The following is a 16634-nucleotide window of genomic DNA, read 5'->3' as shown; positions in this document are numbered from 1 at the left end:
GAAGGGTGTTTCTCTGCTCCGATACCATTTTTTTCAGACACTATCTTTGCGGCCTGGTCTTCCCTTATTCTTCCCACCTGATATCCATCTGACAGGATGCTGTACTTCGTCTTAGTGCCCTCCCGTCGCAGTGCTACCTCCCCATGAAGACTTCAGATGTTACATATTAAACAGTAATGTGCACTTATGTGATGTCACCAATTCCGGGTCACATGGAACATAACTGGTTTTAACAACTTCTTCTGCAGTTGGACCTCTCACAGCTTTGTCATTCTGCCAATCAACAGCAAACCAATTGGTCCTTTGCACTCCCACCTCTCTCCTCGATTGTGGGTGCTGAAGATGAGGAGCAACTCCTACTGCGCCCTGCGCACGCACTGTGAGTTTTTATCCATCACTCCAAGACTGCGTAGTGTTCGGAAACGTTTGTTTATTCCCGTCTCCCAACGTTCACGACTAGTCATCTGTAACACCTTATCCCTATGGTTGCGCACCATCATCCTTCAGGCATATGAGATCACAAACCTTGATCCACCGAGAGCTAACAATCCTCATGAGATCCAGGTGGTTGCCTCTACGATGGCTCTAAACAGTAACTGCTCTAATAGAGCCGTCTACCACTAACTGAGGAACGTGGCCTTGGAAGATGTCATAAAACCATACACAATTGGAGCTACATTAGCCTACACCCATCAGCTATCCAACAACAGGAAAATAGACATGAAGCCACCAAGTACAATCAACAGTAAGTATCAAGTTGTCAAGAAGGAGTTGACTCAGTCCTTGTCCTTATTCTGTTGTCCATGAAACAATGAATTCCTATTTAAATCTGACGTTTACAGCCAGCCAAGTCATGACATCGTTTGGTCCTTGCAATTAGGTGGTACCATGGTTACTAATAACATTCTTACAACAAGCAGGACAAGCATACAAATATAAAAAATATTTAGATTTTATGAATTTGTTATTGTTTTGGTTTTCAGGGTCCTGTAGCAACAAAGTTTAGAAAGGGAGCTTGTGAGAACTGCGGGGCCATGACACACAAGAAGAAAGACTGTCTGGAGGTATGTTTCTGTACAGCGTTTGAACATACTGTCTGTACTTGGCAGTAGGTCACAAACTAGGTGAAGATAAGCAGGGATAGCGATGAGTAGCCAACTCCAGAGAGTTTCTGTGGCATCAGTCCTGACACACACTGAAACCCATGTGTGAAATGCAGTCTCAGTGTACATTGATCCTTTGACTGGGGTAATAATTTTATGTGCTTTGCATGGAATGAACATAAATCAAATGTACATATTTTCACTGTTACAGATGTCAAAGCCCAAAACATGAGGACATTCCTGAAAATTAATAATGAATGTTGTTAATAATTGATGATCTGATTCCATTATCAGAGACCGCGCAAGGTTGGTGCCAAGTTTACAGGAGAGAAGATAGCTCCTGATGAGTACATACAGGTCTGTCTGTCTCACGACTACGATGGCAAACGGGATCGCTGGAATGGAACCGACCTGATGGAACATCAGAATAAACTCATCACAGAGTTTGACAAGATTGAAGAGGTTTGTGTATATTGGTTTTAATACATGTATCTATACATCATTGTGCAGATTGGAGTTTTGTGTATGTTTAGCCCAGAAATGCCATTTGAACTGACAGCGTTAACTGGAGTTTTGAAGTGTAATGTTTACATGAAGAATTTTTCACACTTATCCTATCTCACACTATGCATTTTTCATACTTCTCTTGATTCTAGTGTGGAAACACCCAAGAACAAAGTTACCAGCTTCACAAAATATTTCACCCTAATACATCCCAGCATCACCATGGTCACCATGAGAAACCAAGTTGATCCGAACCTTCGGATCGACATCATCCCTTGCATTACCATTGAAATGAACATAGGTTTCTATCTATTAAATCGGATCTGAAGCGACATCCAAATCGATTTTCACCTGAGGATCAACATCGACATGTCAACCCTCATCTATAAGGGGTTCGACATCACAGCTGGGATTGTTATTGATACACTTTGAACTTTTACACTTATCAGTCTTCTGGACATCATGCAGATCGACATACAGATCTATAGAGAGCTAGTGATCAGGATCGACATATTCATCATTCGTGTATGGATCGTCATTGGGATCAGCATCGCTTTCTGCTGCCTATGGATCAACATGGGGAGCAACATCACACTCACTCAAGTGGCACTTCTACCATGGATCGCCATCAGGATCGACAGTCATGCAGCAGGTCTCCTCAGTGTCATCCATCACCAGACCGTACTCAACCGACACAATCCCTTGACACAAATACCAGCATGGATTTGCCTAGTGGTCAACACTTGGTTAGATCATGTGATCACTGAGACCAAACTATTTCGTCTTCCACGGATTTGAATCACTCACTTGTAAGTGATGACTACAGCCACGAGACGGATGACCTTACCCCCTCGGGAGACTACTGCTGATGGTGCTTCATCTGCCTGCGACATTCTTTTTACTGCCCTGGATCCGGATCAGTTGGAAACTACATAAGCCAAAACAGACATCACTGGAGAGAGTCAGACTTCACATCTTCCTTCAACCGAGAGCTTTGACTACATCAACACATTGGACCCTCTCCTGTGGAATGCAGATAATTTGAACAGACCTAGAAGTCACTCGGACAGACATTTGATGAATGGTTTTGTAGGTACCAACTCTTCTACGCCTTCCATGATCAAGCAAGTGAAGTCTGACCTTTCTAAGAACTTGGATTAGGCTTTTGCAATATGTCGTACAGAGAAGGATGGGCTGCTACCTCCGAAGTTGACCCTGATATTCACACTTTGAACCCTAAGCCATCTTCCCACACGTTTTTCATTGAAGACCTCGATCTCTCCCTCCTGGATACCACTGTGTCATACTCTCCCGCTCCTATCTATGACTGCTACTGAAGATATAGCCATGACTGTTGCACACGCCAAGACTTCAGAATAAGCAGATATCAGGAGGACCATTGTGTTAATATGTGTCAAGTTCCAGGGAGTCATGGATCTGTTATCTCACCATCTGGGCACAGTCATGATGATACATCAACGTGGAGTTTTACAATCCTGCCAGTGGGAAGACCACTTCAAGGTGAGCCTCTATCAGCTACCATTGTCCACTCCATTCTTATTTGCAAACAGAGTCCAAGAGTTTGCCCAGGACGTCACCAAAGAGACTCACCTTCAGATTTCGGTTGATGATTCTTAACCTGCAGCAGGAGCACTTGCTGGAACAACGGCAGCATAAGGAGCTGAATTTACCCCGGCAATTTTTTGCAGAGAACTGGACCCTTTTGGCAAATCCCTTCATCACACAGCTCCTCAGAGAAGGCTACAGGCTCCCATTCTCAAGGACACCTCCAACCATGTCTGAGCCTCTGCAGAGGGATTATGCCACCAGTAAACTTTTAGCTCTGCAAGAAACCATAGGTACGTTGGTCTCCAAACAAGCCATAGATTGTCTAGGTCCCTGTCTCGCGGCCCCTGGGTTTTTCTTGCCGATTTTCCTGGTTCCGAAGAAAGACAGCGACAAACTGAGAGGATCTTCAACATGGAGACTTTCAACTTTTAGTACCTGGAACAGCTGCCTCTTTTCTATGTACATTTATCCGTCCAGGGGACTTCATGGTAAGCCTTGACCTGGATGCTTATCTTCACGCACCAATTGATTGGAAGCACCGCCATTACCTGTGATTCATATTCCAGTGGAAGGGTGCTCTTGTTTGGAATTTCAATGGTCCCCATGGCTTTTCACCCATATTACAAAGCCCATCACCCAATTCCTTCACTGTCGAGGAATTATGTTCGAAGTGTCCGTCGACAACTGCTTTCAAGCCCATACTGATCAAGCAACTCTTGTCAAGCACCTCGAGTTCACTCAGAAGCTACTTCAACAGCTGGGTTGGCTAATCAACGTTTCGGAGACCACTCCCACTCACCATCTCAGGTTTATAGGAGCTCTACAGGCTAGATGTACATGCCCCTGGACCCATTGGAGGGCAAATAGTCTCATCTGTAAAGACTTATGTCTTCTAATTGCTCACCTCTGCCTGTAGTACTTAATGTCTCAGTAGTTGTTAGAAGACCCTCTAATGGGTGTTGTCGATCGTTCCTCTTCTCGTCCTAGCATGTTTCATTCACCCCTGGTGTGTTTGATAGCTTTGATGAAGGGATGAAAGAGATGCCAACCTGATCAGCATCACGTCTCAGAGCATATGTGGTCAGGGGGTTGTCTTGTAGCACCAAGCCCCCTTCCGGTTTGGTTACAAGTCTGAATAGACTTCCTACTTTAAAGCAGTGTGAAGACACTTGACACAATGTCATGTATTACATTACCCGATATCATGATGGTTATGTCCTAGTAACACAAAGGTTTTCTTTATCATTTCTTATAGTGCTTACCTATACACGATTTTTTGTCTTTACGACACTGACATTGTAAGAATGATGAGATTTAGCATTAGCTTCCTCGTGTACGTCTCATGGTTGTAGTCTGTACAGACTAGGATATTTACACCCCACTGTCCAACCATGGGACAAATGCATAGTGTGAGATAGGATAAGTATAAAAATTTGAAAATTTTACGATAAATCCTATCTCACATGGTATATGCACACCCGACCATCCCCTCATCACAATTACACCAGCCTGTCCACTCTAGGAAAGAGAATGATGTGGCTGGTTATGTCATGTCATCTAAGGTCGCAGCACAGGATTACAGTGTTTGACCTGTGTGTTAGGTGGTGGTGACCATGGTGATCCTGGGATACGTTCAGGCGAAATGTTTTTTGAAGCCTGAAACTTTGTTTCCACACCAGGAACGAAAGAAGAAGAAATGTAAGTGTGAGATAGGATAAGTAGATATATATACAATTAATTGTAAACATTTCCAATAAATGAGTGAAATGTTACCATTAGGACCAGATCAGTGATGTTTGTTTTGTTCAGATACTTTCTTATATGTAGTTCATTATCTTTCATATGTTTCAGGAATAATCTGAAGGAATTCCATTTGAATTAAAGGAATCACTGACTGTCCATTTTGTGTTTCAGGCCAAACGTACACTGAAAGAACAGAAGCTGGATGAGTCCATCATGCATGACAGAGAAGTAAGTGGGAAACTCCCTCCCTCCCTCCCTCCCACCATCTTTGTGGTCTTTAATGAAACTTGGCATTTATGTCCAAAGTGTGCAGTGAGGCTGTCTTCTTCTTGATAGTCTCACTTTGGATAGCAGAAATACCAACTTGAATTTAAACACAAACATGGTTTATTGAGCAGCAGTTGTAACCAGTATATAACAATGTCATTCAAAGAATACAAATTACACAATAGGCATCCGGTGAGTTATCTTCTGGGGTCAAGAGTTCTACCCACTCGTGTCAAACTAGGCATTACTGACCACTCCAGCAGTCCTGACAGACGCAACCAGCGAATTGGACTACTGTCTGGTGGGGATTGTTGATGACTCAGACTTTGGTCCTAGACTGTAAGTTCATGAGCTCCCTCACTGCATCGATATACATTTCTTTATGTATATATCCAGTTGATGTCTATTTGCCAGTGTTTCATGAAAGAAGTCATTAATCATACATGTCTTTGATCTTGAATGTCCATGTGGGATACGAAGGGATGTAACTCTTGCAGGAATAAGATTTTTGACTATTGTTTAAAACAGAATTAAACCATGTAAATAGGGTTAAGACAGATTCCACTGTGTGTATTTTACATGCCCTGTGACATATTTTGTTCCACTTGCAGGACGGGGGTGACAATGAAGACAAGTATGCTGAGGAAATGGACATGCCAGGTCAGAAGTTTGAAACCAAGCAGAGAATCACAGTCCGCAACTTGCGTATCAGAGAGGACACGGCCAAGGTAAGACCCTGCCTGGTATCCCGAAGTACACCGGGGCTGTCACGAAGGGAGAAGGAATTGCATATCAGTTGAACAGTATGTCCGTTTGGCATAGTCTTAGGATTGGACGATGGCTCTAGTCGACATCAGTCTAGGCACTGCCCTTGACTCCAACCACCATACTTCAGTGTAGACGTATAATTGTAGGGGTATTGTCAACCACTGCTTTTCCCTCCCCAGTGAGGTTATGCTGAGTATTTACTTGTCTCATTGCAGTATTTGTACAACTTGGACCCCAATTCAGCCTATTATGACCCAAAGACCCGATCCATGAGAGAGAACCCATACAAGATCAATGCTGGCAAGGATGGACTAGAGTAAGTCTGTGATGTACATGTTGCTGGTTACCATGGCAACTGCCACAGTGGGTGAAAAAGATTCACTAACATATAGGCCAGTATTGATTTGCTGAAAATGATTTTGGAAACAGAGAGCCCTTTTATCAACTGTTTGTTATGTTCAAGTCATATTGTACATAAAATTGTCAGTTACTGAATACTTATAAAGAAAATGAAGCATCTGTCTTGTACAATGTTGAAAAGATACCGTTGAAAGAGGTTGGTACAAAAAATGTAAGCAGGGCAAAAAACCAAGGGATGGTATTAATTCACTATCCGTAAAAATGAATTGTTTTATTTTTCCTTCATTACACCTGAATGCATTAATCTACCCTATGGTTGGGTAAAATTAGTGATCGCTGGGGCTTAATGGCAGACATCGCTGGAAAAACAGCCGAGGGCTTCTGAAAATGATAATGCCCTGAAAAATAGCGTTACCATTATTATAGCTAAAATGGATTGAATTTGTTAGCAAATAAAAAGAAACAACAATATCGGTTTTGAAACATTTACTGCAATCAACACGAATGTCACTGACCCACTTTTACAAATATGGAAACGTCATAGAACAAACTAGATGACGTCACTATTGAATGTGATGTCACCTATCCCTATCCTATGACATCACCTAACAACTGGCGTGATAATGGCCTGTCGTGAAGCAATATGAGGGCATTATCAAGTTACAGTGGCCAGCTCATTTCTGATAACATACGGGTGGCTTAATGATAATTCCATCTTTTTAAGCTATAATATCTTGAAGTACACAGTAGTCATCCCAGTGAGTATGCTGTAATATGTGTTTCACCTGAGGCAACTGTACTTCATTTTAGAAGCATTGACTAACTACCTGTGTCCTCATCCATGGTTAGAAGGATCCACCACATTATTGATGCGACAAATAGTTGGTCCTTCTGTATGTTCAATCAAACACAATATGTTGCTGACTATAACACCTTGAGTTCATTTCCCTGGAAAATGGAGTCATCTCATCACAGATTGTAAAGTGTTGCCATGTGAGAGAGTCATACTGATTACATGTGTTTTGTTTCCAGTGCTTTGTATGGAGGGGACAACTTTGTGAGGGGATCTGGAGATGCACATGATATGGCAAAACAGCAGAGTGAGTGACTAGTGGCTCATACACACGTTCTGCTTTAATTTAACAATTCATATATGAACATGGTTTGTACGTACAGATATTAAAAGTAACACATGAGTCCCCAGTTTAGACTCTTCTGTATTTTACTATTCTTTACATGATACCGGTTGGATATTAACATGATTAATGTCCTGTTGTTTGATTGAGTTGGAGATGAAATGTTCAGTTGAACTTTTCAATTCAAAGAATTTGGTATAACATAGAACATGATTCTGATTAAGTTGGGTTAACTTTGAGATCAACAATATATTTAGATCATTTCTTTTGAGATATTAAGTGATACTTCTTCTTTATTTAGCAAATAAGTTTTTCATTGTTCCAAAAGCCGAAGTGTCCCCAAGCTACAGTCAAATAGTTTTCTTGAATTGAACTCCCTACAACTTGTTTATCCAGTGTTTGCATGGGAGGCGTTCGAGCGTGGGACAGACGTGCACCTGCAGGCAGACCCCACAAAGCTGGAGCTGCTGCACAAGGAATACAGCACCCGCAAGGAAGACTACAAGAAGTCAGCCAAGGACAGCATCATCGACAAGTACGGAGGACAGGAGCATCTAGAGGCGCCACCCAAACAACTCCTGCTGGCCCAGACGGTCTGTTGTTTCTCCCAATTACTCATGTATAGCATAGGAAAGTTACTGGCATGTACAGCGTGTATAGCATAGGATAGTAGCTGTCATATACAGTGTGTATAGCATAGGAAAGTAGCTGTCATGTACAGCTTGTATAGCATAGGAAAGTAGCTGTCATGTACAGTGTGTATAGCATAGGAAAGTAGCTGTCATGTACAGCTTGTATAGCATAGGAAAGTAGCTGTCATGTACAGTGTGTATAGCATAGGAAAGTAGCTGTCATGTACAGCACGTATAGCATAGGAAGGTAGCTGTCATGTACAGTGTGTATAGCATAGGAAAGTAGCTGTCATGTACAGCTTGTATAGCATAGGAAAGTAACTGTCATATTACATTAAGTAATACGTTACCACTGTTATACCGAGGCTGTTGTCCCCCACAACTGCTCTTATAGCGAAATCTTCCACAGAGATCTCAATCACCTCATGCAGCACGTGCGTAGCCACCTAGCTGCCATGTGACACCCTTCACTCTTGTCTCTTCGCTTGCCTTCGCAAGACGTATATATCGACTGCTCTGCGTTCTACCAGCCTCCTGTTATCCTTGGTGATATTTATTACTGTTTCTTAGTCCTAAGTAAACTGTAATATACTTGGCGTTCGTTATAAGCCGCTGAGAAAATTTTCCCGCCTTTTTTTTCCGCTACTAACGGGGTGCGGCGTCAGCACTTTGTGTTTTCCGTCAACCTTTAGTGGTATATCGTGGGGTGTTTTTTGCATCTATAATATATGTATTTTATGTATTCACTATTATTGTTTGTTTCTACGTTTGTGAATATGTTTGGTGTTTGGTGTGTGTGTTGTAACCATGTTTTGCTTTTTGTTCAAAGAACAATGTCTGACATGGAGATGGATTTGTCCAGCACCTATTACCTATTAGGCGCTGCGGCGCCTGTCAGAGGTTTTTGTCGTCCCAGGATCCCCACGATCGTTGCCCGCGGTGCAGGGTCCCTTGCAAGGACACCCGGTGCACCCTGTGCGAGGGTCTGGGGCCTGAAGATTTTGCGCGATACAGGCGCTACGTGCGTTCTGCTATCACCCCTGAGGTGGCCAGTTCGTCCGGTCGGGCGCCCATTGCGGGCACTACCTCCTCGGCGGCGGATCCCTTGGCGGCCCTTGGGCTGTCCGGGGATTCCGTCGCTGCTTTGTTGTCTAAACTGGTGGACTCCAAACTAGCGGCCCCACTCAAGCGACTTTACAGCAAATGGACACCCTCTCTCGGCACTCCATGCTCGCTATGTCACATGGCGACACCTACTTGGCGGCGGCGGCCAGTCTGGTCGAAGGTTCCCCCACGGACCGAGACCAGCGCATATATAACTGTTTAATCAGTTTGAAAGCAACCCTTGAGTACGTTGCCGGGGCTTCGGCCTTTCTATCCGGCACATGCCATTTCTTGAGGCGGCAAGCTGACCTTGCCGCCTCTGGGTTGGACGCCGCCAACCAAGAGGTGTTACTTTCGCAGCCTTGGTCTGCGCAGACCCTGTTCAATAATCGGATCCCTGGTGTTCTAAAAGAACAGCAGTCTGCTTCATCTGCCGCGGCATCGCGGCATACATCGGATCTGGTTGGGTCTCTGCACAGACGCCTGGGTGGTGCCCCTAAACGGAGTGCCCCTCAGGATGCTGCGCCCGGGAAGTCCAAGGGGTCGGTGTCTTCTTCCTCCAGGAAGAGGTCCCGCCCTGAGGGCCCCGGTAAGGGCAACATGCCGCCCTTTCGGGGGAAGAAGGGACACTGGGGGAAGCCTAAGCCGTCTCGGGACGGTAAGGGCTCCTCCAAGTGACTCTCGCTTTCAGGGTTCGTATGCCGACAACGCCAGCTTCGGTTGGCCCGTCGGCGACGCTGAGTCATTCAGCCCTCGACAGTTGCGCCTGCCGCAGCCTGTCAGGCCTCCCTTCCCTTCCCCTGTTGGAGCCAGACTCCAGACTTATTGGGAGAATTGGGAATAGGTGTTCGACAACCCGTGGGTGGTCAACACCATCCGGTACGGCTATCGGCTAGATCTCTAAGCGGATCCGCCGCTCACCGTCGCCCCGTTTGAAGCCGATCTTCCCATCCTTGGCTATGCATCGGCAGGTTGGTGGAGAAGAGGGCGGTACGGGAGTTAGCTCTACCAGAAATAACACCGGGGTTTTACTCCAGGATATTTCTCGTTCCCAAGAAGGACAGTGCCGAACTCAGAAAGATTCACAATCTGAAATCGTTCAACGAGTTTTACCTGCACAAGCCGCCCAAGTTCAGGATGTTGACCTTGGCGGACCTGAAAGCTCTGATCATGCCAGCTGACTTGCTCGCTTCGATCGACCTGAAGGATGCTTATCTGCATGTTCCGATTCGTTCGGACCATCACAAGTATCTCAGATTTGTCTTTCACAGCATGCACTACGAGTGGGTTGTACTCCCCCTCGGCCTTTCGTCAGCTCCCTGGCTGTTCACCCGGTTAACCACCCACACGAGGGGTGTCAGGTACTTCGCGTACCTGGACGACTCGCTAGTGGCCAATCGAATGACTGACACCCTGTCCCGCCACCTAGATTTCGCACGTCGGCTCTTGGAGCAATTGGGGTGGATTGTCAATCTCCCCAAGAGTGAGTTAACCCCCTCACAGAACTTAAAGTTCATCGGAGGTCGGTTCGACACGGTGACCCATCGCCTCTTTGTCCCCCCAGACCGGTGGCACAAGATTCAGGTGATGATTGCCAAAGTCTTAGCGGTGCAACAGACTGTTCACTTTTGGGAACAGCTGTTAGGGCTACTTGCGTCAGCCCAGGATGGCACCGATCGGGGTTGTCTCCAACTCCGCCTGCTGCAATGGTTTCTAATCCAGAGAACAGTGCGACCGTCGCCCTCCCGGATCGGCTCTGGACGCATCTGGAGTGGTGGACGGTCCCTTGCAACGTCTTATCAGGAGTCTCTATGCGGCCCTACCGGGCCACGTTGAACCTGTATACAGAAGCCTCTCTATGGGGCGCCAATCTAGAGGGGGAGGTGAGCTCGGGGCTGTGGTGCGTAGATGAACTAGGTCTTCACATCAATTGTCCCGAGTTCAAGGCAGTGACCAACGCAGTCAATCACTGGAAGCATCATCTCGTCAATGCTCGGCTCATGCTGGCGACCGACAACACGACGGTAGTGTCCTATGTGAACAAACTGGGGGGAACCCACAGTCATTCGCTACTCGATCTCACGTTCGAGTTTTACGCTCTGGTGGACAGTGTCCCGTGCCAGGTACGCTCCCGTCACATGCCAGGTGTGCGGAACCTACTGGCCGACGCTCTATCGAGGCCTTGGGATCCGAGCCCCACGGAGTGGATGCTAAACCCAGTAGTGTTTCAGTGGCTGTGCGAACGTTTGGGTCGTCTGATGGTAGACCTGTTCACAACATGGTTCAACAATCAACATCCGTTGTTTGTATCACCAGTCCCCAGACCCGAGGGCCATCGATCACGATGATCTCGCGTTAGACTGGACGGGCATGGACGCTTATGCTTACCCGCCAACGGCGTTAATACCACTCATTCTCAGCCGGCTCCGAGGAGTTCGCTGTCGAATGTTACTGATCACGCCCATATGGCCGAACAGATCTTGGTACCCCCGACTTGCTGGCCCAGGCCACCCAGTCGCCACTTCCATTACCTGTGAGACAGGATCTCCTGATCCACCCTCACACCCGTCAGCTTCATCCCATCTTAGGGCAGTTCAATCTGCACGCGTGGATGTTGTCACCAAGCGTCTGAGGAGTAAAGGTTTTTCTCGTCGGGCATCTCGGGCATATGTTAGTATGCATCATGATTCTACCCAGAAGGTGTATAATGCACGTTGGGCTATTTTCACAAAGTGGTGTTTTAAACATCACATTCATTCGCCAGATAAGGTATCTGTGCAGGATATTGCTCGTTTCATGTCTCACTTGCGAGAGACCCGGAAACTCTCCGGGGTTCCATTGCCAACTATGTCTCGTCCGTTGCTACGGTACGGGACGTTGCTTTGGGTACCAGTCTCTCAAAAGAGCCGGTGATTCGGGGTATTATCAAGGGTTTCAAATAGCAAGATCTTAAAAAGGGCCGCCTTCGGGCCTTTTCCTGGGATCTCTCCTAAGGGTTGAAATCACTTAAGGAGGCTCCGTATGAACCCTTGCGTAGTGCTTCGTTCCGGCATGTGACTTGGAAAACAGCATTTCTCCTCTCCTATGCCACGGCGGCTCGAGTGTCGGAAATACACGCACTCGATGTCACCAAAGTACGATTCGATAGGGGCCATGAAGGAGTCGTGTCCAGTTAGGGCCCTCAAGTTTCACCTTAAGGCTTCGAATGAACGTAGACAAGGGCGTGACCGTCTGTTCATTTCGTGTAACCCTAATTGGACTGCTGACGTAACTCGCAACTCGATTGCGTTATGGCTTCGTTCTGTCATTAATCTGGCATACCGGTCTCGGGGGTTACCGGTTGCAGGGTCACACCCGCACAAGATTAGGGCGCGAGCGGCAACATTTGCCCTACACTCCAATATATCTGTTCACAGAATATTGCAGGGTTGTTACTGGCGTTCTGAAAGGTCTCTGATGAAGACGTGGAGGGTGTGCACCGTCTTAGGCCGCTGATCGCGGCACAAGCGGTCATCTAAGGGGTGTACTCGGCGCAATTCCGAACTCCTCAGGCTTCAGACCTTGCACAGTGGTCAATCTGGGTCGTCTCCAACATTCCCACAGCCATGGGTATGGGAGTTGGGGTCCCACAAGCCAGCGCGCTCATCCATAGGTGAGTGTGGCTTTCTGTGTGTTTCTTTATTTTGAATTGACAATTATGTACTTAATTGTCTGTCGTGTATTGCAACCTTGTAATGCATGCTTTCAAATATTGAATTTAGGTCAGGCGCCTATTACATACGCTTAAGTAGGCTTGTTCTTGGGATATACAGTCCGAATGAAATTAATTTCCCTCTTTTCAACTGTTTAACCTGATCTAAGATTCAGCTCACACGGATACTGTGTTCTCATCCGCTGTGGCGATGAAATACCTATCCAGTGGGGCCGTTTGGAGTCACCAATCGTTTGGCAATAACGATTGAGCCTTACGGTATGCGCTTGACAGTGCTTTGGTATCCCTATATGGTAACGCCAAGCTGGGAGTGCTTCCGCCTTGGTGTTTACTTCCGCTGGTCGGAAGGAACACGAGCAGTCAGGTTCGGGTTGTAGGTGCTCCCCACCGCCTACTGTGGTAGTCAGCCTCGGTATAACAGTGGTAACGTATTACTTAATGTAATTTGTAGAATTTTCCTATTCGGAATATTCTATAAGTAATACGATACCCCTGGGCTGCTGCCCGCCCGTACGTCCCTCGAGCACTTGCTCTCGCAAGAGACAAGAGTTAAGGGTGTCACATGGCAGCTAGGTGGCTACGCACATGCTGCATGAGGTGATTGAGATCTCTGTGGAAGATTTCGCTATAAGAGCAGTTGTTGGGGACAACAGCCTCGGTATAACAGTGGTAACGTATTACTTATAGAATATTCCGAATAGGAAAATTCTACAAGTACAGCTTGTATAGCATAGGAAAGTAGCTGTGATGTACAGCTTGAATAGCATAGCAAAGTAGCTGTCATAAACAGCGTGTATAGCATAGCAAAGTTGCTGTCATAAACAGAGTGTATAGCATAGGAAAGTAGCTGTCATCATGTATAGCGTATATAGTATAGGAAAGTAACTGTTATGTATAGCTTTTAAGCCGAGGAAAGTAACTGTCATCATGTGTAATTTGTATAGCATGGAAAAGTAAATATCATGCATAGCATGTGTAGTACTGGAAAGTATCTGTCATGTACAGCGTGTATAGCATAGGAAAGTAAATGTCATCATGTTTAGCGTATACGGCATAGGAAAGTTACCAATCATGTATAGCATGGGAAAGTAACTGTCATAATGTTTAGCTTGTACAGCATAGAGAAGTAACCAATCATGTATAGCATGGGAAAGTAACTTTTCATAATGTTTAGCATATATGGCATAGGAAAGTAACCAATCATGTATAGCATGGGAAAGTAACTGTTATCATGTACAGCGTGTATAGCATAGGAAAGTAACCAATCATGTATAGTGTATATGGCATAGGGAAGTAACCAATCATGTTTTGCATGGGAAAGTTACTGTTATCATGTACAACGTGTATAGCATAGGAAAGTAACCAATCATGTATAGCATATATGGCATAGGAAAGTAACTGTCAGCTTGTATCGTGTGTATAACTTTGGGTATAAACTGTCAGCATGGTCATGTATAAGGTATATAGCATATGTCCAAACTAATTAATTTTTAATTTATTGTAGATATTTCAAATCAGATTTTGAATTTGTGTTTTCATCTTTCTCATAGCCCATAATTGCATCATTTCCTTGCTTCATACGTGAACCTTTTTATGTCATGATACAAAATGTACAATATTTGTCCAAATATGACATTACTGTAGTTTCTTGTTTATTATTAGCACTTCCCTACCCCACCCAAAATAAACAAAAACAACATAAAAGATAAAGCAGATAATGGTTGTTCAATTGAAACGTTGTGATGCATGTGATTCATAACACCCGTCAACCATGATAACATGACACCTGTGGGGGCCACGGGTAGAATGTGTCCCCAGCTCTTCATTGCTAGTCAGAATTGCTTGCTCTATCACTGGATTGTCTGGTCCAGATGCTATTATTGAAAGGCTACCATGATATAGTTGGAATATTACAGGGCAACAAGCACAGACACACACATTACAAGTGTAGCTACAGTGAAAACCCTATTCCCTCACTCACTCATTGTTTGTTGCCAACAGGAGGACTATGTGGAATACTCTCGACACGGAACTGTCATCAAGGGCATGGAGCGGGCCAAGGTCAAGTCGAGATATGAGGAAGACATCTACATAAATAATCACACAGTAAGTATTCAGCAGCTTTCATGCCATCAAAGGCATCCACTACAGATACAAGGATGACATCTACATAAATAATGATGATATATGCAGTGTTTCAAAGGTTCCATGCAAACGTGTTGCAATTCTGTTATGAGTGGAAAACTGAGAACTGTCAAAAGTAGGAGAAAGTATATTACCATGGTTAGCAGAGCAGCTGGTAGTGGCAGGTCTTGGCATGTTGGGCAGGATCCTGGTAGAATGATTCAGGATGTGTAGTTACGGATTTGAATTTCTGACATGTTTTGCCCTGTTGAGGACAGCTAGTTCTCTCCTGATGTTGATATCCTGGACCAGCTTCATGAAAACTGAGCTGAAAGAAACACATTTTAATTGATTGCATGATACAACATTTATTGAGTTAACCTTATTTTTAGTCATGGCTTTATCTGTGAGCATGCTAAGTATGACAGATGTTCCTGTGGGGTGGTTATTTCACGCCTCAGTCAGCACTATTACAGCTACACCATGGTGTCTGTTAGGAGATAAACATTATGTATTTTCAAATTTGCGGATATGATTTGGAAGTGGATATGTTAGCTGGAGGTTTCAAGATACAAGTCAAGTAACACCAAACAACACTCACTAATCTGAAACACATAATGTTCATAATCAATGTAAAATACAAAAGTTACAGTAAGTTTATACAGCACTCTCTCTTAGAGAAGTCTCCCAGTTGTGAGATACATGCCATCACCCTGGAATGACATCACATCATGACACAGTGGATGACATTACCTGCTTCACTGACAACTAAACCAACCTGCTTATAAGACTTTGAAAAAAACCCAACAAATTTGTGATTGATGACAAAAATCCTTATGAAAAAAGTATTCACACTCAGTGAAAAGTCTTGTTGTTATGTTGGCAACAAGGAGTCGCCAAGTTTGAATGACTTTACAGATGTGACCTTCTCCTTTGTTTCAGAGTGTATGGGGGTCGTACTGGCGAGATGGCCAGTGGGGGTTCCGGTGCTGTCACGCTGTCATCAAGGAGTCCTACTGTACAGGGGAGGCAGGCAAGGAGGCAGATGGGGTATGTTTTGTTTTCCACAAGCAAGCTTTATCATGACCTTGTCACATAGTAGGGGATATATTAAGGGGAGTCATGGGAACTTTTGGTGATATGGCTAGTTATTTTCATCCAAGTATCTCCTAAATCTCTCATTCATGACAGTAGGGCTACGACAAAGATTCTTTGATTTGTCTCCTTATTGCAAACACTGCGTTTTGTGTGTCATGGAATACGTTGTCACAGGTATAAATCTACCCACACTGCTATTTAATTTGTAGTGAAATCGTCTTAGTCCAAACGATGTTCTGAAGGATAATGTTGATGAATGTCTAAGTATTAAAGGAACATTACTATTTCCCCAACCGCCTCCGTGGTCTAGTGGTAGAGCATCCGCCTGGAGAGTGGAAGGCCCGGGGTTTGATCCTCGGCCCTGTCATACCTAGACGTTAAAAGATGGTACTTGTTGTTACCCTGTCTGGCACTCGGCATTAAGGGGCTGAAACAAGGACTGGTCAGCTCTGTGTCAGTATACTGTGTCTGAGTGGGATATTCATGTTAAACTGCAGCATGGTATCTCAGGGGG

General features: G+C 44.9%; 1 protein-coding gene and 1 pseudogene across 1 annotated transcript in view; both read left to right on the top strand.

Annotated features, from left to right (window-relative positions):
- The window catches only part of LOC139452607 (pre-mRNA-splicing factor SLU7-like), a 51530-nt gene that overhangs the window by 5421 nt on the left and 29475 nt on the right, over nt 1-16634 (top strand). The window contains exons 4-12 of the mRNA XM_071234135.1: nt 984-1064; nt 1398-1565; nt 5091-5147; nt 5798-5914; nt 6170-6270; nt 7347-7414; nt 7847-8043; nt 14900-15004; nt 15965-16072. Of these exons, the coding sequence (XP_071090236.1) occupies nt 984-1064; nt 1398-1565; nt 5091-5147; nt 5798-5914; nt 6170-6270; nt 7347-7414; nt 7847-8043; nt 14900-15004; nt 15965-16072 (1002 nt within the window). The remainder of the gene's footprint in view (nt 1-983; nt 1065-1397; nt 1566-5090; nt 5148-5797; nt 5915-6169; nt 6271-7346; nt 7415-7846; nt 8044-14899; nt 15005-15964; nt 16073-16634) is intronic.
- On the top strand, nt 9704-10673 carry LOC139452908 (uncharacterized; annotated as a pseudogene).

Source organism: Haliotis cracherodii, unplaced genomic scaffold (genome assembly GCF_022045235.1).
Source record: "Haliotis cracherodii isolate W230 unplaced genomic scaffold, xgHalCrac1.p SCAF_9, whole genome shotgun sequence".
Taxonomy (NCBI): Eukaryota; Metazoa; Mollusca; class Gastropoda; order Lepetellida; family Haliotidae; genus Haliotis; species Haliotis cracherodii.
The sequence above is the reverse complement of the archived record's forward strand: the minus strand, read 5'-3'. Positions and strand labels throughout refer to the sequence as shown.